This window comes from Petaurus breviceps, unplaced genomic scaffold (genome assembly GCF_028583685.1).
Source record: "Petaurus breviceps papuanus isolate PSGF00001 unplaced genomic scaffold, PetGlider_PUasm1.0 118, whole genome shotgun sequence".
In the NCBI taxonomy this organism is placed as follows: domain Eukaryota; kingdom Metazoa; phylum Chordata; class Mammalia; order Diprotodontia; family Petauridae; genus Petaurus; species Petaurus breviceps.
The window spans coordinates 24,117,867-24,143,410 of NW_027185616.1; the positions used below are offsets into that span (position 1 = coordinate 24,117,867).

At 40.8% G+C, this 25,544-nt stretch overlaps 1 protein-coding gene across 2 annotated transcripts in view; it reads left to right on the forward strand.

Moving 5' to 3' along the window:
• Positions 1-25,544, forward strand: part of GDA (guanine deaminase) — a 188,476-nt gene that overhangs the window by 82,949 nt on the left and 79,983 nt on the right. The window contains exon 1 of one of the 2 annotated variants that reach the window (XM_069087103.1): positions 13,495-13,724. The exons of the other annotated variant lie outside the window; for it this stretch is intronic. Coding sequence (XP_068943204.1) covers positions 13,602-13,724 — 123 coding nt within the window. The 5' untranslated portion in view covers positions 13,495-13,601. Of the gene's footprint in view, positions 1-13,494; positions 13,725-25,544 lie in introns of those variants that run through there. 2 annotated transcript variants of the gene reach the window in all.

A 25,544-nucleotide genomic window follows, 5' to 3' on the forward strand; every position in this document is an offset into this window, starting at 1 on the left:
ATCATTTTATTAATAATGGTAGCATCTTACCAATAAAATGGGTCAGTGACGTTCTCAAATTCCAAGCACAGATCATAGGAGTGGGCTCACAATCCATGTGTGCTTGGAAGACTGAGTATTCCTAAGGGTGACAATCAACTCTAATTGGTTAACAATGAGAGAAGGAATATTATTCCAATGAGGGTATTGAGTTACATAACACTAAGCACCCAAATCTTGGTCAAAGAGATATAAGTTTCTGTATCACCAGTCTAACAAAAAGGAGATTCACATTTTCTCAGACCTCTCTAGGTAAACACCATGAACCAGAATGCACCCATTTGCCTAAACTTAGAATTTCTTTGCTGTCTTTGACTAGATCTTTGATTAGACTTCCTGGCTGAGTAAGCCTGTCCAAGATTTCCCAGTATGGATGCAACAGGTCCCTGCCCAAGTCACTTACTTAATAACTATTTTGGGGCCCTCCTGGCTCAGAGTGAATGTAAATAGTAACTGTTTCTCTTTTGGCCAGCAACCCTGAGGGTCTTCCCTTCCCAGTTTGATTATTTTTTTCTTATTAAAGGGGCTATCCCTTGACTCATGTCTTACAGAGGCCTATTCACTGAATGGGCATTACCTTAACCAAAGTGAGAACCTGAAAAGGCCTTAGATTAAAAGGGTCAAGGTCCCCTTTGCATCCTGGGCCACTTCCAGTTGTCCTGGTGAAGGCTTTGGAGGAGAAACTGAGACTGGTGACCTTGAACAGCCCTCCCTCACTCAAATCCAAGTCAACTGCAAATCATGTCATCATCTCCCTAATGTCATGGCCCTCTTTGAGAATGAAGGACAAAGACAATGACTGTGGCTAATTCCTGGATGAAGAAGTAGAAAAGAGAAAAAAAAACAAATTAGGACTTATCTCGTACAGAGGCCTATTCACTTGAATGGGCATTACCTCACTCAAAGTGAGAACCTGAAAAGATCTTAGTTTAAAAGGGTCAAGGTCTCCCTTCACATCCTGGGCCACCTCCAGTTGTCCTGATGAATATGGGTAAGCAGACAATTTTTAGAGGACGTTTTCTAACCCCTTCCTCACACCTGGAGGTGAGCAGTTCAATCCTTAAAAGGCTGTTCGGACATCCAGGGGCCTGCCAAATCTCACTGCTGCTTCCAGTGAGAAACGACCTTATGGCCTGGGCCACTGTGGGCAGGATTGTGACTACAGCTTCCAGTATATCCACACCTGTGTCTTCATCACTTGCCAGTCACCACAGGACTTTGAGATAGGTATAATGGCAAAATGGTACACAAAACCTTTCTTGATTCTGCAACTTTGGGGGCTCTTCTTTCCTTACTACTTTATAGTTAACTGCGCAGTATTTATTTTTATATTTATTCTCTATATATGAATATACACTCACACATCTATGTATACACATTTTCTCCCTAATAGAAGTCTTTCTCCTTGAGAGCAGGGACTGTGTTTTATTTTGGTCTTTATATAGTACAATGCCAGGTACTTAAAAAATGCTTATTGATTGATCAATTGATTGTCCAAAATCAAAAAGTCCTTCCTAGTATCTTCTTTCCCATGCCACATTGGCTCAAGAGGACTATTTCCCTATTTAATAGCAGAAGGTATGCAACAAGGGAAATACATGACAAATGTCTTTGGTTCTTTCTCATTTTCCTGTTTTAAAAAATGATGCAATACAATTTGCTTAAGCACTCTGGCTTAAGACTATAAAGAACAGAAACTTGATAGATCTGATCGAAAGAAAAGCTCCAGTTTAACTGGTTTCAAGATAGGGCTGTGCTATTGACTTTGTGCAAATCTCCTTACTTCTTCTTAGAAGGCCTAAGCATGATTTGGGTACATCTATCCAAGTGGTTATCATTGACTCACAACCAGAAAATCACACAAAGCAGTTGATTATTAACGAACAGCTTCACTGGCTTAGTCTGGCCTAACGTCTGTAGTTGGGATAAGCAAGTGTTTATTAAAAACAGAACTGTACCAGAAGGGTTGTCATTTTATGACAGTTTGGGATATAACCATTCATTCCACTTGTATTTCGTGCCCTCTGTGGTGTTCAGCCACTCCTTTTTGGGAACTGATGGAGCAAGAATAGATTCTTGACCAAGAGTTTACATTCATTGTACAAGTAGGGCCTTCTTGCTTAATAACATGACAACATTTCGTGTATTCATTAGCCCGTTTATGCATAGCACATGAGGCCTAGGGAGTTATTTGTGTGCACATAGAGGATAAGTGACTTCCTTAGGTAGGTGGTGCAATGGATAGGGCACCAAGTGGTTCAGTAGATAGGGCTCTGGGCCTGTAGTCAGGAAACATCAAGTTCATGTCCTTTCTCAGACACTTTCTTTTAAAAAAAAAGTTTCTTTTTAAATTTATTTACTTTTACTTTACAACATTCAGTTTCACAATCCCTTGAGTTCCAAATTTTTCCCCCTCTCCTCCTCCCTTACACCTCACCATGGTGGCATGCAATCTGATATAGGTTCTACAAATACCTTCCCATTAAACATTAATCAAGTTGTAAAAAAAGAATTATAACCGATGGAGTGAACATTGAGAAAGAAGGAACAAAACAATGCAGAACACGAGAGAGCAAGTCGTTGGCTTCAATCTGTGCTCAGACTCTAGTTCTTTCTCTGGGTGTGGAGAGCCGTTGTGAGTCCTTTGGAGCTGTCTTATAGCCTTGCCTTGCTGAGAGGAGCCGGGTCTGGCAAAGTTAGTCGTCACACATACCACGTGTCTGTAATTGTGTACCAAGTTCTCCTGGTTCTGCTCTCTTCACTCAGCATCAGTGTATATAAGTCTCTCCAGGATATTATTAAGTCTGTCTGCTCCTCATTTCTAGTTTACATCGTTCCTTTCTGCAAGATTTTGAGTTACAAATTTTCTCCCCATTTTCCCCTACCAACCACCCCAAAATAGTGATCCCACTGGATGTCCCCTCCTCCAATCTTCTCTCTCCAGTATCTTCTCCCATACCCCCTCCAACTTTCCATTAGGGCACAGTGGATCTCTATGCCCCAGTGCCTACATATCTTATTTCCCATTTACACGTAAAATAATATTGATAATAGTATATATATATATATATATGTATATATATGCATATATATTTTAAACATTTGATTTTAAAACTTTGAATTACAGATTTATTCCCTTCCTCCCTTGTCACCCACCCTTACTGGGAAGATAAGCAATCCAGTATAGGTTGTACAAGTGTAGCTATGCAAAATATTTCCATAGTAGATATATTGTAAAAGTCTGACTATATTTCCCTCCCTCTTATCCCACCTCCCACTTGTTCTATTCTCTACTTTGATCCTGTCCCTTTTCAAAAGTGGGTGCTTCCAACTTTCTTCTCCCCTAGCCTGCCCTCCTTTCCATCCTCCCTCCTCTCATCCCCTTCCCCCCTACTCTCCTGTAGGGTGGGATACCCTATTTAGTGTATATGTCATTCCCTTCCTAAGCCAAATTCAATGAGAATAAGGTTGACCCATTCCTTTTTGACTTCCTGTTCTTCCCCTCCATTGTAACCATTTTCCCTTACCTCTTCTATATGAGATAATTTACCCCATTCTGTCTCTCCCCATCTCCTCTCATTATATTCCTCTTTCACCTCTTAATTTCACCTTTTAAGTATCATCCCTTTCCATTAAACTGGTCCTGTGCCCTCTATCTATGTATACCTGTACACATATATACACATATTCACATATGTATTCATACACCCATATACCCTCCTATATAGAAGTATATATGTATTTCTATTCCCTTCAATTATTCTCATACTGGGAAAAGTTTCATAAGTTACAATCATCATTTTTCCATGTAGGAATGTAGTTAAACTTTGATAAGTTCCTTATGATTTCTTTTCCCTGTTTACCTTTTTATGCTTCTCTTGCTTCTTATATCTGAATGTCAAATTTTCTATTCAATTCTGGTTTTTTCATCAAGAATGCTTGAAAGTCCTCTGTTCCACAGAATGATTGTACTTTCCCCTGAAACATGATACTCAGTTTTTCTGGGTAAGTGATTCTTGGTTTTAATCCCAGATCCTTTGCCCTCCAGAATATCATATTCCAAGCCCTTCAATCCCTCAGTGTAGAAGCTGCCAGATCCTGTGTTATCCTGATTGTATTTCCACAATATCCAAATTGTGTCTTCCTGGCTGCTTGTAATATTTTCTCCTTGATCTGGGAATTCTGGAACCTGGCTATAATATTCCTAGGCGTTTTCTTTTTGAGATCTTTTTCAGGAGGTGATCGGTGGATTCTTTCAACCTCTATTTTGCCCTCTGGTTCTAAAACATCAGGGCAATTTTCCTTGAGAATTTCTTGAAGGACGATTTTTAGGTTCTTCTTTTAATCATGGCTTGCAGGTAGTCGAATAATTTTTAAATCATCTCTCCTGGATCTGTTTTCCAGGTCAGTGGTTATCCCAATGAGATATTTCACATTGCCTTCTATTTTTTCATTGTTTGGATCTGTTTAATAGTATCTTGATTTCTCATATAGTCACTAGCTTCCATTTGCTCCAATCGAATTCTGAAGGAATGATTCTCCTCAGTGAGCTTTTGAGATTCTTTTTCCTTCTGGCAAATTTGGCTTTTTAAGACATTCTTCTCCTCATTGGCTTTTTGAGCCTCTTTTGCCATTTGAGTTAGTCTATTTTTTAAGGTGTTATTTTCTTCAGTCAGGTTGTTGACTCTCATTTCATAATTTTCTTGCATCGTTCTCATTTCTCTTCCAAAGTTTTCACTTATGAACTTTTTTATAGCCTTTTGGGCATAGTTCCAAATTGCTCTCCAAAAGGGTTGGATAAATTCACAACTCCACCAACAATGCATTAGTGTTCCAATTTGTCCACATCCTCTCCAGTTATCATTTTCCTGTTTTGTCATCTTAGTCAATCTGACCAGTGAGATGTGGTACCTAATAGTTGTTTCGATTTGCATTTCTCTAATCAATAGTGAATTTAGAGCATTTTTTCATATGCTTATAGATATCTTTAATTTCTTCCTCTGCAAACTGCCTCTCAGACACTTTCTTATGATCTATGTGACTCTGGGCACGTTACTTAATCTCTCTGCCTCACTTTCCTCCACTACAAAATGAGGGTAATAAGAGTACCTATCTTACAGGGTTATTGTGAGGATCAAATGAAATCCTATTTGTAAAGTGCTTAGCACATAGTAGGTGCTTAATAAATGCTTGTTCCTTTTCCTATTCTTTCTGGTCACTTAAAGATATGTATGGTTCGATAGCAGTTTATCTCAAAAAGATCCATGAGTTTTAGTGTGCTGCAAATTCATTATATGTAAACTGTAATATGGCTGCCAAAAAAGCCAATAGAATCTTGGGCTGCACCGGGGATCCCAGGAATCAGAGTCCTGCTGTACTAACCCTGGTCAAACAACATTGGGAGCATTGTTCAGGGTGTCACTGTCTTAAGCTACAGAATATCCAAACGAAGACAACCAGAATGGTGAAGGGTCATGCTTTAACATGATCTGTGGAAAGGACTGGAAATACTTTGCCTGGAAAAGAGAAAACTTGGGGAAGACAGGATAAATGTCTTTATGTGAATAGTTGTCATATGGTAGAGGAAGTACACTTGTTCTACTTGGTCCTGGAAAGCAGAACTAGGACTGATGTGTAGAAGTTACAAAGACAAATTTAGACTTGATGTCGGAAAAAAACACAATAACTTCCTAACAATTAGAACTTTCCACAAGCGGAAGCGCTGACTTGGAAGGTAGCATCTCTTCCTGTTAGAGGTCTGCAAACTGAGGCTTTTTTCTTTTTCAGTAACTGGTTGGACTAAATAGCTGCTGAGATTTCTTCCTATGGAAAATTCTGTGATGCTCACCCTTGCTTAGGAGAAAGACCTTGTGTAGGGCCCTGAATCACCTTTCCCTGGGATGACTGAAGGACAGACACAAGATGAGAAGGCGGCTCTGTGGTACATAGGAGTGCTATGCTATGAACTACTGGTGAGAAATCCTCCTTTTGACAGTTCCTCTCAGTAAGACTTATAGAAGAATCACCAAGGTAGATCTGAAGTTTCCTGTAGCATAGGACCTGATCTCCAAGCTATATAATCTCTCAGAATGATTGACCTTCTCCCAGATTTTGGACCCTCCCTGGGTACAGGGCCATTGCTAAAAGGCATGCTACTCCTGTATCCTATCTTCTCTTCCTTCCCCCCACTAAACCCTAACTAAAGAGGTTTATGTATATTGTATATATGTAATGCCAATGAGATACCCGTGGCAGCCTCTATGACTATGCATGCATGTTTCCAGGATAGATTTGCAAAATATAGTAAACTCTTTTCCTCAAAGGCAAAAGAAAAGTATTTATTTGGAACCTTATTGGGATAGCAGGAGGTAAGATTTAACAGGGTACTTATCACTAAGCAGAGAACCCAATATCTTAAACTTTCTTTCTGTTAGGCCTCTGCACAAACAAGGTCCCCTAGGCAAGATTCCTCCCTCAGCCCACTCAAGCTGCTTCTCTCTCTCTGCCTTGCTCTCTGCTCTTCTGGGCCAACTCCTCCCTCTCTGAGCTCCATGTGATCACAGGCTCGGAGTGTTAGGCCTATTAATGGGCCAGGAAGATCTTCCTATTTCATTACAATATATTGAGGGGAAGTGGAGTGACAAGAGTGGATCCTTGGCTTCTCCACTTAATTCTCAGGAACTATTTAATAAAAAGTTAAATGGTTTTTGTAAAAAAAAAAAAAGAGAGAGAAAATTATATGATTTTTGAGACTTAGTCAATTAGTCAACAAGCATTTTATTGTGTTTACTATGTGCCAGACACTTTTCTAAGTGCTGGGAATACTGAGAAAGATGGTCCCTGCCCTCAAGGAGCTCACACTCTAACAAAGATTGTGATATATATATATATATATATATATATATATATATATATATATATAAAAAATTGTTAAGCTCTTCCCCCTCCCATTAGATTGTAAGCTCCTTGAGGGTGGGAACATTTTGCTTCTTTTAGTACCCTCAGCACTTAGTACAGTTCCTGACATATAGTAGGCACTTAATAAATGTTTATTGAATTGAATTGAACTCTGTACATGTATGATGTAGAAAGAATAAATGAGAGGTAATCTTTTTTTATTTACAATCATATTAATCATATTTCCACATTAAGACATGTGAAAGAAGAATTAGAACAAAAGGGAAAAAATACAAGAAATCAAAAAACAAAACAAAGTGAAAATAGTATACTTTGATCTGCATTCAGACTCCATAGTTCTTTCTCTGAATGTGGATGGCATTTTCCATCATGAGTCTTTTGGAATTGTCTTGGATCATTGTATTGTTGAGAAGAACTAAGTGATTCACAGTTTTTCACTTTAAAACTTTTTTTGTTATTCCTATTAATTTATTTTTAGTTTTCAACATTCACTTCCACAAGATTTTGAGTTCAAAATTTTCTCCCCATCTCTCCCCTCCCCCCATCCCAACATGCATTCTGATTACCCATCCCCCCATGTGCCCTCCCTTCTATCACCCTACCTTCTCTTATCCTTTTTCGTTCTATTTTCCTATAGGGCGAGATAAATTTCTATACCCCACTGCCTGTATATTTCCCAGTTGCGTGTCAGTTTTTCATTGCGCAGTGTTGCTGTGACTGTGCATACTGCTCTCCTGGTTCTGTTCACTTCACATGTCAGTTCATGTAAGTCTTACCAAGTTTTTCTGAAATCACCTGCTTATCATTTCTTATAGCACAATATTATTCCATCACATTCATATATCGCAACTTGTTCAGCCATTTCCCAATTGATAGGTATCCCCTCAATTTCCAATTCTTTGCCATCAGGAAGAGAGCTGCTAGAAATAATTTTGTATATGTGAACCCTTTCCCCTTTTTTTATGATCTCTTTGGGATATAGACCTAGTAGTGGTATTGCTGAACCAAAGGGTATAGACAGTTTTGTAGCCCTTTGGGCATAGTTTCCAATTGTAATGAGAGGTAATCTTAGAATGAAGGTCCTAGTGGTGCAAAGGGTTCTGGGAGATGGATTGTAGGGTTAGTGGAACATAAGATGTTCCCCATCTATTGATAGGTCTATGTGACCATGTGTATTCCTTTTTTTCTTTGGAATAGGGGCTTCAGGTCTAAAAGGACACAGGAATTTATCATGGATGTCTTGCTGCTTTGAGTTCTGGGCCAGTTCACAGCTGTGACACATCCTGAGTTACATAGAGCCCATCTTCAGGGAGATTTATATTGCCTTGGGGGAGGAGCTTGCTTAGGGAAGGCTTGCTTGCAGGAAGGCTTTCACACTTTTTGGTGCTGAGACAATTAAGTACTAAGTCACATGGGTTGTGATGCCCTCTGGCTCTGAGCCTATTAGTCAAAACTATGTATGTTCTGGGAGGTTGGTATTTTGCTTTGGGGCTCACTCATGGGAAGAATGATTGCCTAAGGTCTTTGTGATTTGGTCAGACAAGATTCTGGGTAGCCATGTTAAGCTACCCCCTTTCTGAACCCAGATGTTGATGCTTCCTGGTTTGGTGATTATGTATCTATTACTTTGTTTAGACAGTTAGAGCCCTGTCTATTGGATTCTTTCCTAGACATTCATTTCTTTCTGCTTATCTGTCTGTATTGTTTAATTAAAGTAGATTGTTGACCCCTTTGAAGCTTATTTTCCTTTAGAAAAGCAGATGGGGTGGCTAGGTGGCACAGTGAATAGAGCTCTGGCCCTGGAGTCAGGAGGACCCGAGTTTAAATCCGACCTCAGACACTTAACACTTACTAGCCATGTGACCTTGGGCAAGTCACTTAACCCCAATTGCCCTGCCCTCCAAAAAGTAAAAAAAAAAAAAGAAGCATATCAAAGAATTTGTGCTAGCAACATTTCTGTGTGCTGGTGTTATTGGTCTTACATCTATCTCCACAGCAGCTGCAAGTATCATTAATGATACACGAATGGAAAGGTATCCTGCAAAAGGTGGGATTTGAGCAAAGGCTTGAAGGAAGTAAGAAGCTGGGAGGCAGAGACAAGATGAGAAAGTATTTTAGGCCTGAGGGACAGCTGGTGAAAAGGTATTGATATAGAAAATTTGAGTCTCTTGTATAAGGAAAAGCAAGAAGGGCAATTGTCACTGGATCACAAAATGTAAGAAGACTGAAAGGCAGGAAGAGGCCAGGTTGTGGAAGACTTTAAAAGCCAAACAGAGGATTTTATATTTATTTAATCCTGGAGATAATAGGGAACTCCTAGAATTTATTGAGGAGGGAAATGACATAGCCAGATCTGCCTCTTAGGAGGGTCCCTTTGATTGTGGAGTAGAGGATGGAATGGAGTCAGGAGAGAGGGGAAGCAGGGAGACTAACCATTAGGCTGTTGCAATAGTTTAGGCATGAGCCTGAACTGGGCTGACGGATGTGTGAGTGGAGAGAAGGGGACATACACAAGAGATACTGTGAAGGTAGAAACAATGAAAAACAATGAATCTTGGCATCAGATTGGGATTCAAATACAGATTTTCCTGATACCAAGCCTAGAACTCTATTAGGCCAAGCTACCTCTTAGTGGTTAATAATGGACTTTCTTTAAGTGCAGCATAATGGATAGGGTTCTGGCCTTGAATTTCACCTTTGACTAGCAGTGTTCCTGGGGATAAATTGCTTAACCTCTTTCAGTCTCTGCTTCTTCTGTAAATGGAAATAATAATACTTGTAGCACTTATCTTACAGTTTTTGAGGATCAAGTGAGATAAAGTATGACAAGGGCTCTGGGAAATGTAAAATGTTATGTAAATGTCAGGTATTATTATTATTATTACTTTTTTAACAAGAGAAAAATGTATTTGGGAAATTTACACATGGTCACCCTTCACCCTGCCCTACCCCACCCCCCCCGAAATTTTCTGAACATTCCTATTCCAGAAAACTAAAATTTGCCATTCAATGACCTTTTCCTTTGGGCTACGAGGAGGGGGAGAGAACTCTGGTTTTGGGGCCATGAGCTTATACAAAAACCTGAGTTTACTTCAGAAGAATGTAAGCTCCCAGAGGACAAGGACTGGTCTCACTGTTTTTGAGCTTAGGGATACAACTGTTTAATAGATACCTGTGGTTCTATTAAGTAAAGATGTATCTTTTTTGTTTTTGCTTTTTGGAGGGGAGAAGACAAGGCAATTGGGGTTAAATGACTTGCCCAAGGTCACACGGCTACTGTTAAGTGTCTGAGGCCGCATTTGAACTCAGATCCTCCTGACTCCAGGGCCGGTGTTCTATTCACCATGCCTGCTAGCTGCCCCAAAGATGTATCTTTTAACCTTAACAGGGTCAACATCTACTTCTTCCCAATGCTTCCCTTGGAACGGAGAGGTTTAAAGTGGTGGGGCCAAGGAAGGGATATCCTTGATTCTCCCCCAGTAAGAACCTCCCCTTGCTGTAGGTCTGCAGGTCCTAACAGGATGAAAAGCCTCTGTATGTTGGGGTCCACTGGTGGACTATGGGCCTGTTGTCACCTGACGTTTGGCCATAAGGACCCATTTTTTCAGCCCCAAGAGACTGTCTACTAAGAGTGGCTGTTACTGATGTTGATGGATACCTGTCAGGTATTATTATCATCTGAAAATCTCACTAGCCATTGAGGGTAAGAAGGAGTGCCTAGAAGAACATGCCTCCCTGATGACTTGCAGCCTAAAGGAGATGCACAGTCTGAAGGTGGGTAGAGAAAGCAAGCTGAAGGGAAGAGCCTGACTGCTGACATTCACAATCAGTGGTGTGGGCCCTCAGCTAGAGAGCACAATAGCACTGGGAGATATGGGCTCTTGGGCGCTCATGACTCTGCAACAGCTTGAGTGGGAACGGAAACAGAATTGTGGTCCTTTCCTATGAGCGAGCCATCTGAGAGGGAAACATGCATGTACTAAGATCCACAAATACAATGACCTGTGGTCTGCAAGGCCATAAAGAACAAATTCCGCACCTCCCCACACACACCCCGAGAAGCTGTTTTTATTTTTAATATTTTTCTCAGGCACCAAGAAATGCTGTGGGAACAGGAGATCATCTGCTATTCTGAAGTGTATGGAGAGAGAGCAAGATTCTATCTTTCTTTTATGATCTTTGTACCTGCTGGGAGAATCTCCTCGGTGTTTTGACTGGGTAGAAGACATAGGGTAGGTAGTGAAGTCAGGAGAAAAGGCAGGGAGGGGGACAAGTGTTACTTCATCTTTCTCTGACTCAGTTTTCTCTTCTATATAGTGAGTCAAGTGACCTAGATGATCCCTAAGGTCCCTTTCAACTCTAAATCCTTTAAAGCTTAGCCCTAAGGAATAGTAACATTTCCCAATTTCCATGAGGCAAAGATGGTCACCTTAGTTATAAGTTCAGCATGGTTCGTTTGCTTTTCTTTTCTTAAAACAGCCCCACCTTCAAGAATATATGTATACACATTTAAAATATACCCACACATTATATATGCTATATCACATTTCCTATTCTTGAAATTATATGTATGTGTATCTCTCTCTATATATATATGTATTCTGTACATAAATTCCTATATTTCTTTCTCTCCATCCCCATCCAGAAAATCATACCTTAAAAAAAAGATAAAAAAGAAAGAGATGGAAAAAATAACTTAAGAAAACTAACCAATATAGCAACCAAGCTAGGCATTATATGCAGCGTTCCACACCATAGTCTCTTGCCTACGCAAAGAAAGGAGAGAGGTATATGTATCCTCATACTTTTCCAATGAGCCAAACTAGGTCATTACAATTGCACAATATTCAGTTTCAATGTTCTTTGATTTCCTCTACATTGCTCCAATAATCATGCATGTTGTTTTCCTGGTTTTCTGTTTCACTCTCCATCTATTCATATAGGTCTTCCCATGTTTCTCTGTCTTTTTATAGCCATCGTTTCTTACAGTTCCATAGTATTTCATTAAATTTGTGTATCACAACTTATTTAGTCATTCCCCAGTCAATGGGCATCTACTTTTTTTTCCTGTTCTTTACTATCATAAAAAGTATTGCCAAAAATTTCTCCTTCCTTCCTTCCTTCCTTCCTTCCTTCCTTCCTTCCTTCCTTCCTTCCTTCCTTCCTTCCTTCCTCTTTCCCTCTTTCCCTCTTTCTCTCCCTCTTAAAGATGTATATCTAGCACAGACATCAAAAGGTATGGGCACTTTTAATCAGGAAGTGTGTCTTTGAAAAAAGAATATTCTTTGTCAGATGCCAAGTCTAGGATTTTGGTTCATCAAACAAGAGTCAGTTTAGTTTCTTTGAATTCTCCATTTTGTACTCCTGAAAAAGAGAGAATCAAAAGAGAGTCTTTCATCAAAAAAAAAAAAAAACAGCAATGCAGAGAATGCCTATGCACACATGGTTGTGAAAATAACTCTTTAAGTAGGAACTGAAACATTGATTCACACCAGGATGTCCCGGCACTGGCTTAGCCCTCCTCTCAAAGGTAGCAAGTACAGGTATGGGGAATATTCTGGTCCAAGTTTCCCAGAAGAGTATCTGAAACTCTGAAGTCTTTCCAAGGAAACTTATTCTTTTAAACAGGAAATGAAAACCAGGGGCTGTGAGTTGTGAACGGGAAGAGTAAGAACATGGTATAACTGACCTTCGGGTCCTGGCAACACCATAAAGATATCAGATTTGCTTTGGAAAGCAAAAACAAGCAAAGACTGGACCAAATTGACAAAGGAGACAGGGATCGTTTGGGCTCTTTCTGAAATTCCCGGTAAACCCATCATGGCACTGAACGTGATGATTATGACTAGAAGTTCTACAAAACGTTAAAAAAAAAGAAACCCTCAAAGCTAAATGAAAGTGAAAGCGAATCACCGAGCCCCCAAGCCCATCAACTTTGGGCACAAGTTCAGAGCTCTGAGTTTTAGGATGCCTTAGAGACAGGAGGGACTAAGAGTGACTACTGAGTCTGTGGGGTTGGACCGCTGTGTCAGAATCTGGAGCCGCAGGGCCCTTAGAAATCGTCTCGTCCGACCCTTCGTCTTCAGGACTAGCAGGAATTCAGGCAGTGGCCCGTGGTCACCCACATCGGGAGTACAGCTGAGTGTCACGTCCGGCACTTTGGACTTTAAATCCAAGTGCGCTTGGTCATCTCCCCAAGAATAATCATTCTAAAAGGGAGAAGTGAGAGGAAAGCGCTCAGAAACGCTTTTGTTCTCCCCAAAAAGGGACCAGCACAGGAAACCCGTCTTCCAGCCTTACGCATTCACCCACATCCTGGACCTAAGAGAGTGAGTGACTCAGAAACCCCGGCCTCCAAACTTGACTCCCAAAGTGAAGCCCATCGTGTTTTTTTGGAGGGGGAGGGCCCAAAGGGTTAAGAGAAGGGCGGAGAAAGGACTTTGCAACCCAGCTGGCCCCTCCCCAAAGGGAAAAGAGGGGTGGGGGGAAATCCCTGAGCCCTGGAAGAAAGCCTATGGGAGTCGAGGATCGCTGGGCGAGGCCGCCAGGGGGGAGGCGGAGCCAGAACGTCGGCTCGCCCAGTCGTCCGGACTCCGCACCTCCACCGGGCTCGCTCAGGCTCCTGGCCGGCCAGCACCTCCAGCATGTGCGCTGCCCATCGGACGCCCCTGGCGCACATCTTCAAGGGGACTTTTGTCCATTCCACCTGGACGTCTCCCATGGAGGTGCTGCACGACCACATCCTCGGCGTGTGCGGAGCTGGCAAAGTAAGCGTCTGGGCGGGGTGCCCGGGGCCAGAGAAAGGGAGGCAGGGGAGCAACCCGGGAGCTGCCCCAGCTGGCTAGAAGGCACCCCGATTGCCTTGGCGCCGGGTGCAGCCCCGGGCTTTGCTGGTTTCTAGAAGAAGGGGTTCCGTCACGGGTTGGCTTGAGACCGGTCACTTTTCCCAGGCTCCGTTCTCTCCAAGCTGGAGGACAGGGAGCCGTGGCGGGAGCTGAAAAAGAAAAGCAGCCCCTAATTATCGCTTAAGAAGACATGTATAAACCTGGGGGAAAGAGGGGGTGTCGGGCCGAGTTAGTGGAGGCCACTAAGTGACTAATTTACTTGTGTTACCAGCTCTGGTTGCATCCAAGTGAGCTGATGCTTCCTGTGCACAGTAAACAACTTGCAGTATTAAAAAGGGGAGGGCGTAAATTCCAGGAAAGAAATTCTTTTATAACAATGACTGTTTTCATCAGTACTGCACTTCTGCTTTAAGGCTCAAAATGTCCTCGTCTCTGTTTTGAAGTTACCCTTGAAAAAAAGCAGCCCATGCTTTACCAGTGCAAAGTAGAATGAGGATGGGATATAGAATATTATGGCCTCACACCAAGTTTATAGGTGAAGAGAATACAGATGAATCTGGGACTACCTTGATCTCTAGTGTTGCAAGAAGAAATAGAGGTAACTTGATGACTTGTAAAACCTAAGAAACTGTATCCATCTAGATATATCCAACAAGGGTATTTTCAGTTTTGAATCTTGCCTCTGAAATCTAATGATTAGCCGAAATATTCCTTCCTTTAGGTGTTTTAAACACGATTAACCCCCCCCTCCCCAACATCCTGGCTGTGGATTTCTAGGAGATCTGCTATTGGGTTACCTAGGTGATGGAACACAGCTTCCATAAACTTGAAGATAAAAAAAAACCTGGACTGGTTGGTTGATTTAGGGAGGTGGAGGTAACAAGTTTATGATACTGATGGACCCATGGTGTTTGCCCCCAGAATTATCCAGATTGGTATAGAAAAAGGCAATTTCTTTGTACCCTGGTACAGTGACTTGCATATCATGGGTACCCCCAATTTTTTTTTAGTTAATGATTGAATTGAATTAACCACTGAAATGGTTCTATGGTTAATTACCCTGGACTTAAACCTGAAGCTCTCAGGGATGGTTTGGCACTAAGCCAGTTTAGAAGAGGCAGCTGAAATTTTCACTGACAAACTAAGAGGAAGAAAGATTTGGGTTAAAATCTCTCCTTTGATATTTAGTAGCTTGTCTGACCTTGGACAAGGCACTTACCACTTTGGGGCCTTAATTTCTTTATCTGTAAAATAAAAATAATAATTACACTTGTCCTATCTACCTCACAGGGATGCTGTGTGGGAAGTCTTTATAAACCTTTAAGCTCTAGATAGATGTGAGAGGTTACTGTGAAAACTGTTAATTTACTGAACCAGAGGCAAAATGGGATTGTATTTGAATCCAGAGAAGGTGGTTTCAAAGCTACCTTACCTTGGACCTCAGTTTCTTCATTTATAAAAGGACTTGGACTAGTTTATCTCTGAAGGCCTTTTCCAGCTCTAGAGCTCTGGTTTCTGTATTAATTCCATCACTACTAGCTGTTTAGCTCTTTTTTTTTTCTTCAGAATTTGGTTAAATATAGGGCAGGCTCGATGTGATGAGTGATGACAGAAGGATAGAGAAGAGAGATTTAATCATCTACAGAAATTAGTCACCTTTTTTCTAGGTTCTACAGAAGAATTTGAAGATAGGGCTTAAGTAGCACTGTAAGTAATTACCAGTTAAAATTCAAAGCAATACTTAGCATTTCACAGCTTTCAGTGTTATATCAAGCTAAGTAAGAATTGAGTGAATATAAACATGAGTTGATCCAGTTAATTGGCACATGGAAATAGTTGATCAATGGATCAGATGTTTAGTGAGCTTCTGTTAGGTACAAGGCACAGCTCTAATTGTAGCTCTTGCTAAGGAATTTCTGTACAATGTTTGGTGCATTCTAGATCTTCAGTGATTTGCCTCAGTTATAAGTTGCTGGGTGTCTTTGCTTCTATAGCATTGCTATGATGAATTATTTAGTAATTTTTATAAACGCTAGGAGCTCTGGGAGCTAGAAAATGTCTTCCAGTGTGAACACAAGAATATTCTGAATCACATCATCTACTAATCCTTTAGTGAACCCCTAGAGGGTGTGTAAGTATCACTGAACAGGTGCTAGGTTTGTATGTTGATTGTGAGCTCAGTCTCTTTAAGCCAAAGAGGGTGATAGGTCCCTGGACCAAAAGAACTGTCCTATGCTCACTTCCACTCCCACATGGCTCTTCTCCCTCTTCTCTTCAATCTTAGGCTGGGTATTACATTACTTTTAGGGGAGGAAGAAAGAACAGTATGACTCTTACCGTCTAACGCAGTCATAGAACGCCAAAGCAAGAGTTCATCTATGTGTATGGAGATTTTCAGGCCCAAAGAATGACTCACCATAGTAATTAAAGGTCAGTCACAGTGAATTCATCAGAAAGCTAAATAAAAGCAGAATAGACTAATTTTAAAAATCTTACATTTCATACTTGTATCTTATGTATTTGACTAAGCCAGAAACAGATTTTGTAGCTACCTGGTATGTGCGTGTGTGTGTGTGTACTGAAAATTGTTCTAGAACCAAGATATAAATTATATGTGTGTATATAAGTATATACATGCATGTACATGTAATATATGTGTGTGATGCATGTGTGTGACACATGTATGATATGTTTCTATCATATACATATATATATATATAAATAATATGGCACCTCAGAGCCATGAGCATAGTATCTTGCTCATGGTAAGTGCTTAAATAGTAGGGCTGAGTCTGGAGAGTGCTGGGTGTAGAGTCAGAAAGACTCATCTTTCTGAGTTCAAATCCAGCTGCAGATAATTCCTAACTATGTGACCCTGGGCAAATCACTCAGCCCTGTTTGCCTCAGTTTCTTCATTCTGTAAAATGACCTGGAGAAGGAAAAGGCAAACCACTCCTGCATCTTTGCCAAGCAAACCCCAAAAGGGGTCACAAAGAGTTGGACATACCTGAAAAAAGGACTAAATTAAACAGTGCTTAGACTCAAAGATTTAAAGTTGAAAGGGACCTCAGAGGCCTAGTCCTATCCCTGCATTTTACATAGGAAGAAATGGAGGCCTAAGGAGGCTAAGTGACTTGTCCAAGGGCCACATAGGCAGTGAGCATGAGAGATGGAATGGGAACCAAGGCCCTTGGACTCCAGATCCAGTGTTTTCAGTGTATGCTTAGTGATTGGGTGGTTGGAGCAAATTCAGTTGGATGGCTGCTGCTTGTGGTTGAAGTAGGCTGGAGACAGGTAATAGGAGCTGAGCATGTTAAGGATAGTCAAGAATTTGGAGGCCAGAGTGTTTAGAGGGTGCAAGGATTGTGATGGAGACTAACTTAGGATCCAGAGTGGCCCAAAAGTACTGAAATGACTGACTCCACTCAGAAGATCTGAGCTCAAATCTTATTCTAGTCAGTCAGCAGGCATTTATTAAGCTGTGTGCCAAGCACTGTGTTCTGCTCAGAGGATTAAAATACAAAGACTAAAATAAGCCCAACTCTCAAAGAGCTTGTATTCTAGTGAGGAAGAAAGGAAACTGACATTTATTAAGCACTATGATGTGCCATGAATCCTCACAACAATCCTGCTATTACCTTCATTTTGCAGATGATGGTACTGTGGTAGATAAAGGTTAAATGACATGCTCAGGATCTCATAGCTAGGAGGTAGGTGAGGGCAGATTTGAACTGAGATCCTGAGTCCAGGGCTGGAGCCCTATGCAGTGAACTACCTAGCTGCCTAGGTGAGGGAAACAGTAAGTATATACATAAGCATATACAGAATAAATAGAATAAGAATACAAATAAATGCAAAGAAATTATATAGAAGGTAGTGTGGGAAAGAGGAGTTGGGGGATCAGAAAAAGTTTCATACAGAAATGGTGCTTGAGCTGAGTTTTGATAGAAAAATAGGGTGCTGCGAGGTAGGAGTAATTCAAGTCGTCATACCAGGTATTGAATATAGAGATGGGGATGGAGTGTTGTACATAAGGCACAAAAGGTAGACAATCTGGTTGCATCTGGAGTGTGGGAATGTACAATGAGACTGGAAAGAGACATTGGGGCCGGGTTGTGGAGGTCTTGGAAAACTAATCAAAGGAGTTTATTTTTATCTAAGAGGCAATGGATAGCCATTGGCTTTTGTTGAGTAGGGGAGTAAGATAGTCAATTTTGCATTTAAAGAAGATAATCGTGACAATAGTATGGAGGATGGTCTGGAGTAGAGACTTAAAGCATTGAGATCAATTAGTAAACTGTTGCAGTAATCCAGGTGAGAGGGGATGAAGGTGGTGCCAGTGTGAGTATAGAGAAGGAGCTGGATGAGAGATGGTGCAGATGCAGAGTGAAGGCAACAGATGGAGGCAACTTTTCCTGGGAGTTTGGCTGAGAAAGGGGAGAGAGAGTTTGAGGCCATAACAGGGCCTAATGAAGATTTCATGAGAATGGGGACCCAGACTTGGACATGTTTCAAGAGACTTGGAAAGGAACCAGTAGATAGGGAGAGATTGACGTTTGGAGAGAGAGGGTATGACCAGGGATGAAGTCTGCTGTAGAAGGCTGGGGATAGGATCAAAGGCATACATAGAGAAGGGTCATCTCATCAGAGACTGGGAGATAGGAGGAGAAATTAGGTTTGATATCAAGGGATTTTGTAAAGAGAAGAGAGAATTCATGTAGAATGACCAGTTTTCTCTCTAAAGAGGTGAGGTCCTTTCGTGAGAGAGATGGGGAAGGGAAAGTGTGGGTGGCTTTTGAAAGGAAGAGAAGCTGTGGAATGACTTCTATGGGGGCTGAGAGAAGGAAATCAATTAAGGAATAATAAAAGGATTTCTTGTTGCCATAAGGACCCAGCTGAAATTGGGTAAGGTGAATTTATAATATGCTATTATAACAAAAGCCTTATAAAGACAAACAACTTTGAAAGACTTAAGAACTCCATTCAATGCCATGACCTAGCATTTGATGAACCATACTCTCCACCTCCTTTCTGACAGACAAAGGTGGTAGACTTGATGCAGAATGAGGCATATTTTCTGATCATGAACAATATGGAAACTCGTTTTATTTGACTATATATTTTTATAGGGGGTTTTGTTTTTCTTTGTCCCAACCCCCTCCCACAATGGGGGAAAGTAGGAAGAAGAGAAAATAAAAATAACTAAATTTAAAAAATTAGTCACCAGTCATCATGGTTATGGCGATGCCTCAGTGCTGATTACCACCTGAGTGAAATTGGGCAGGTCACCCAGCTGGCCAAAGTTTTCCTCATATATAAAATGAGTGATGGTGGTAGATCAGAGGTTTGAGAGTGGCAATAGGGAGAGTATGTCACCTCCTCCTAGCCACGTGGGGAGGGGGGCACAAAGAGCAAAAGAACAGGCAGTGTTTCAGGAGGTGCTAAAGGGTGGTGCTTGGTCACTGACTGACTGACTGGTGTCTTCAGTACAAAGCTAAATTTGAATAAGATGATCATAGATCTAGAGCTGGAGAAGGGATTCCTGGTGCTATCTAGTCCAACTCCTTCATTTTACAGATAAGGAAATTGAGTCCCAGAAGTGAAGTTCAAGGTCTCAAAGGTAGATTTAGAGGTGGAATTAGATTTTGATTAGAATAGATGATAATTCCAAAGAGCATAGTGAAAACGGAAGAGCTAGGAGGATAGAGAAGAGGGAGAACCAAGACTGAGAGCAAGGAGAAGAACAAGGGGAAGGGATTTTCACGTAGGCAAAAAGGACATTCTTGGGACAGGAATTCCCTAACTGTGCTATGTGGGGAGTGCCAAGTTGTTTTTGTTCAGTCATTTCAATTGTGTCCAATTCGTCCTGGCCTCATTTGGGGTTTTCTTAGCAAAGATGCTGGTGTAGTTTGCAGTTGCTTTGTCCAGCTTATTTTACAGATGAGGAAACTGAGGCAAGCAGGGTTATCACGGCTAGGTAGCACAGATTGAACTCAGGAATATGAGTCTTCTTTACTTCAGGCCTTGTACTCTATCCACTGCACCTCTAAGCCACCCAAGTAGCCAGTACAGAGAAGCTAAATCAGTTCTTAGGTCTTAAGTACTCAAAAAAACAAAGAAATGAAAAACCACCATGAGAGTGACGTGCATGTAGCTCTGCAGAGCCTCACTCCATAGTGGAACCCCCTCACAATTAGTCAGTAGTCAGTATACATTTATTAAATGTCTACACCAGTCATATGTCCACACTGCACTAAGTGTTGGGGGACACATATAAGAAAAAGACAATCCTTGCCCTCAAGGCATTTATAATCTAATAGTTGAAGACAGTACACAAAAGGAAACTGTACAGAGTACACAAAAGGGGGCAGAGGGATGGGGGAGGTACCTGGCCCATAGGGACATGATGTTTGTGGAGCTGAAAGCAAGCAGACACTGAAAGTAAATGAATTTAGCTGCAGTCTCATCCTTCTATAAAGAAAGGCTTTGGGAGGACTTTACTGCCCTATTTTCCAACCCTCTAATCAGAAGGGAGTGGAAACTGAGGGTATTGAGTACCAAAGTTGCATCAGTCTCCAAGATGGTGGGATTTCAGGTGATGTCTCTGGAGCCCAAACCAAGCAGGGCAGCTGATGGTAAATAAATGGTTATGGTGATTATAATGAGGGGTGGGAAACATGTCACCTTGTTATAAGTCATCTCTCTCTATATACAGTTTTATGTTTTTTAGAATTATCCCATCATACTCAGTTAAGCCCAAGCCTTCTTCCAAGCTACTCAAATAATGATGACAATCATAAGGTACTGCTAATATTTTCACATATACGAAGCAAATGATTTGACCTTATTGAGTCCCTTATAATTGGTCTTTAATCTTTACCTTATATTTCTCCTGGATATTATATGTCAAATTTTCCCTTAAGTTCTGGGGTTTTTGTAAAAACCTGAAAGTCTTTCATGTTGTTAAATATCTTTTTTTTTTTTTCATTCAGAATTATACTTAACTTTGCTGGGTAAGTTGCCCTTGGTTGTAACCCCAGCTCTTTTGCTCTGTGAAATATAATATTCCAAGACCTATGGTCCTTCAAGCAGTAGTTGCTAGGTCTTGTGTAATCCTGATTATACCTCCATGATATTTGTTGGGGTTTTTTTTCTTGTTGCTTCCAATATTTTTTCCTTAACCAGGGAACTTTGAAACTTGACTATGATATTCCTTTAAGTTTTCCTCCTGGGATCTCTTTCAGATAGTGATCAGTGGATTTTTTTTTCTATTTATGCTTTGCCTTCTTGTTCTGGAACTTCAGGGAAATTTTCCTTGATAATTTCTTGTAATATTGTATTAAAATTCTATTTTCATCATAATTTTCAAGTAGTCCAACTATTACATTATTTCTCCTCGAATTGTTCTTCAGATCAGTTGTTTTTCTGATGAGATGTTTCACTTTCCCTTCTATTTTTTTATTCTTTTGATTTTGTTTTATGATTTATTGGTGTTTTAGAGTGTCATTAGCTTCCCCTTGCCCAATTCCAGTTTTCAAGGAATTACTTTCTTCTTTAGGTTTTTGATTCTTCATTTCAAGTTGGTTGACTTTCTTTTCATAATTTTCTTGATTTTCTTGCGTTGCTTTTTTTTTTCTAATTTTTCCTCAATCTCTCTTATTTGATTTTGAAAGTCCTCTTTGGGGGTGGAGCCAAGATGGCAGAGTAAAAGCAGGAAATTGCTTCAGCTCTGGCTCCAATCACCTCCAATACTGGTAAAAAAAATGACTCTAAATGAATTTTAGAGCTACAGAACCCACAAAGTGACAGAGAGAAACAAATCTGCCATGGAAGGCAGCCTGGCAGGCCAATAGGAAGGGTCTCTCGCACCAGACTGGGAGCCCAGTACAGTCCCATGTGAGCTGCCTGGGCCCAGAACCAGGTCAGCCTGACTTAGCAGCACAGACCAGCAGGAGCAGACTTCAGGAGAGTGAATCACCAGCAACTGTGGCAGTTTCCAGACTTCTCAACCCAAAAATACCAAAGAGAAAGTCAGTGGGGAACTCCTTTGGAATCAGGTAATTGAAGAGCATGGTCCTGCCCCTGCCCCCAGGGCAAGAGGTGGAAGAGGCGCTGTGACTGCCTCCAGAGCTCCTGGCCTGCAGATTGTAGGGGGACCAAGTGACCATTCAGGGGTAATTGCTCTTGCTTTGACCTGCTTGGATCTGGGTTGCATTCTTGGGTGGTGGTCTTGGGGTGAGGAATGCCAGTGTGCCAGAGCTTGTGGTGGCTGTAGAGAAGGCGCCCTCCTCATAGCTCTGACAACTGTGAAAACCCCAGCAATTTGGAACAAAGCTCTCTCCACTCTGGAAGCAGAATTCTACTGTGGCAAAGAGCTCAAAAGTCAAGTAATTTGCTGGAAGGATGAGGAAGCAGAAACAAACCATACAGAACCTTTTTGGGGACAAAAAAGGATCAAAACATGGAACCAGAAAAAGAGAACAAAGTCAAAACTACTGCATCAAAAGCTTCCAAGAAAAATATGAATTGGTTACAAACTATGGAGGAGCTCAAGAAGGATTTTGAAACTCAAGTAAGAGAAGTAGAGGCAAAATTGGGAAGAAAAATGAGAATGATGGAAGAAAATCATGAAAAGTGAGTCAACAGCCTGCTAAAGGATACCCAAAAAAATACTGAAGAAAGTAACACCTTAAAAAATAGACTAACTCAAATGGCAAAAGAGGCCCAAACAGCCAATGAAGAAAAGAATGCCTTAAAAAACTGAATTGCCCAGATGGAAAATGAATTTCAAAAGCTCACTGAAGAGAATAATTCCTTCAAAATTAGATTGGAGCAAATGAAAGCTAATGACTTTATGATAAATCAAGATGCTATAAAACAAATCCAAACAAATGAAAAAATAGAAGGCAATGTGAAATATCTCATTGGAAAAACCACTGACCTGGAAAATAGATCCAGGAGACATCATTTAAAAATTATTGGACTGCCTGAAAGCCATGATCAAAATAAGAGCCTAGAAGTCATCTAGAAATTCTCAAGGAAAATTGCCCTGATATTCTAGAACCAGAGGGCAAAATAGAAATTGAAATAATTCACCAATCACCTCTTGAAAAAGATCCCAAAAAGAAAACAAATATCATAGCCACGTTCCAGAGTTCCCAAGTCAAGGGGAAACTATTACAAACTGTTAGGAAGAAACAATTTGTGTATTGTGGAAACACAATCAGGATAACACAAGATCTAGCAGGTTCTACATTAAGGGACTAAAAGGGTTTGGAATATGATATTCTGGAGGTCAAAGGAGCTAGGACTGAAACCAAGAATCACCTACCCAGCAAAACTGAGTATAATGTTTCAGGGGAAAATATGGTCATTCAATGAAATAGAGGACTCTCAAGCAGTCTTGATGAAAAAACCAGAGCTGACCTGAAAATTTGACTTTCAAATACAAGAAGTAAGAGAAACATGAGAAGGTAAACAGGAAAAAGAGATCATAAGGAACTTATTAAAGTTGAACTATTTACATTTGTTTATGGAAAAATGATAATTGTAACTCATGAGACTTTTTCTCAGTATGAGGATAGTTGAAGGAAATATATATGTATACATACATATGTGTATGTATAGGAGGGTGTATGTGTATATAAATATATATGTGAGTGTATGTATATGTGTGTACATGTGTACATAGAGGGCACAGGATCAGTTGAATAGGGAGGGATGATATATAAAAAATAAAATTAATAGGTGAGAGAGGAATATATTGGGAGGAGAAAGGGAGAGATAGAATAGGGTACAGTATCATATAAAAGAGGCAAAAGAAGACTGTTACAATGGAGGGGAAGAGCAGGAAGGTGAAAGGAAATGGGTCAACCTTACTCACATTGGATTTGGCTTAAGGAGGGAATAACATACACACTCAATTGGTTATCTTACCCTACAGGAAAGTAGGGGGAAGGGGATAAGAAGGAGTATGACAGAAGGGAGGGCAGGTTGGGGGAGAGGGTAGTTAGAAGCAAACACTTTTGAAAAGGGACATGGTCAAAGTAGAAAATAGAATAAGTGGGGGGGAGGGATAGGATGGAGGGAAATACAGTTAGTCTTTCACAATATAACTACTATGGAAATGTTTTGCATAACTACACATGTATTGTGTATATTGTCTTTCCAGTGGGGGTGGGTGAAGAGGGAAGAAGGTAAAGAATCTGGAAATCAAAGTTTTAAAAACGAATGTTAGAAAAAAAAATTTTTACATGCAACTGGGAAATAAGATATACAGGCACTGGGGTATGGAAATCCATCTTGCCCTACTTGAAAGTTATAGGGGGAATGGGGGAGAATATAAGAGAGAACAGATTGGGGGAAGGGGTATTCAGTAGGCTTGCTATATTGGGGTGGGGGTTAGGGGAAGGATGGGGAGAAAATTTTTAACTCAATCTTGTGGAAATAAATGTTGAAAATGAAAAATAAATAAAGTCCTTTTTAAGTTCTTCTAAGAACTCTTTTTGTGCTTGGGATCATTTGACTATCTTTCTCTGAATATGAACCCAGATCTTCTCTATCCCCATGGCTAATTTTCTGTGGTTGGGTTCTTTCTCCTTTGCTTACTCATTTTATTTATTTATTTATTTTGATTTTATTTTGTTTTTAGCTTATATTAGTGTAATCAAGTTGTAGTCCCAAGTATGGGGAATGATGCCCCAAGTTTCAGGTCCTTCTACTGTTACTTTCTGAGGTCTGCCTCATGGCCCAAAATTGGTCCCTACTCTCTACAGCTAGGGCCCCTAGCCACACTGTCCCCCAAAATAATCTTGCTTCCTGAGCTGGTTACAAACTACACGTACCCTCTCTGCCCTGAAACTGAATCCAGGGACTCTGCTCTCCTTCAAGTGCCCACAGCTAACAGGATCAAGTGCCCATAGCCCTGAGCTGTGGCACTTACCAGGTATGTATTAGTTCCTTCTCCTTGCAGCCAAAGCCCAGGACACGTCTGGTCAGCACAGCTAGCTGTGCTTGGCATCCCTCAACAGATGGAAGATCCTTTAGTCTTCTTCTCAACCATCAGAGCCCCCACACTGTCTGCAAAGTTAAAGTTTCTAGGGCTGAGGCTGCCTCTCAATCTAGCTGCCTCCAGGACTCATTCTTTATTGATTCTGCATAGTGGACCTGGAGGTGTTTGTGCTTCACTCAGACTGAACCTCTGCCCCTGGAGGTTGAGTCTTTCCTGGGGGTCTTCTCCAATTGTCTCAGGAGGATAAATGTTTTACCCCGTGGTTATTTCTGCTGCTCTGAGGTGATGTTCTTTCTTTTTTTGTGGAGGAAATTTGGAGACCTGAGCATTTTCTGACATCTCCTCAGAACCCTCTCCTTGGAAAGGGATCTTTAAGGATTTGAAGGACTATGTGGAGTAAGGATTAACCTGATTCTCTGTGACTCCAAAGGGCAGAGCTAGGGAGGCTCGATGGCAGGAATTTATAGGCTGGCAGAATTCAACTCAGTTTAAGTCATAATTTTCTTGCTCTTAGATGGAATAAGAACAGGATCTAGACTTGTGATTTCAAATGAAGAGGGAACTGACAGGTGAGGAAACAACTTCTATCAAGGTCGGCACTTTCTCTGTAATTCATAGCCTTAGAGGCTATCTATGTCTATACCTGTATCTCTGTCTGTCTATCTTTAGATATCTATTTATATCTCTATCTATCTATCTATCTATCTATCTATCTATCTATCTATCTATCT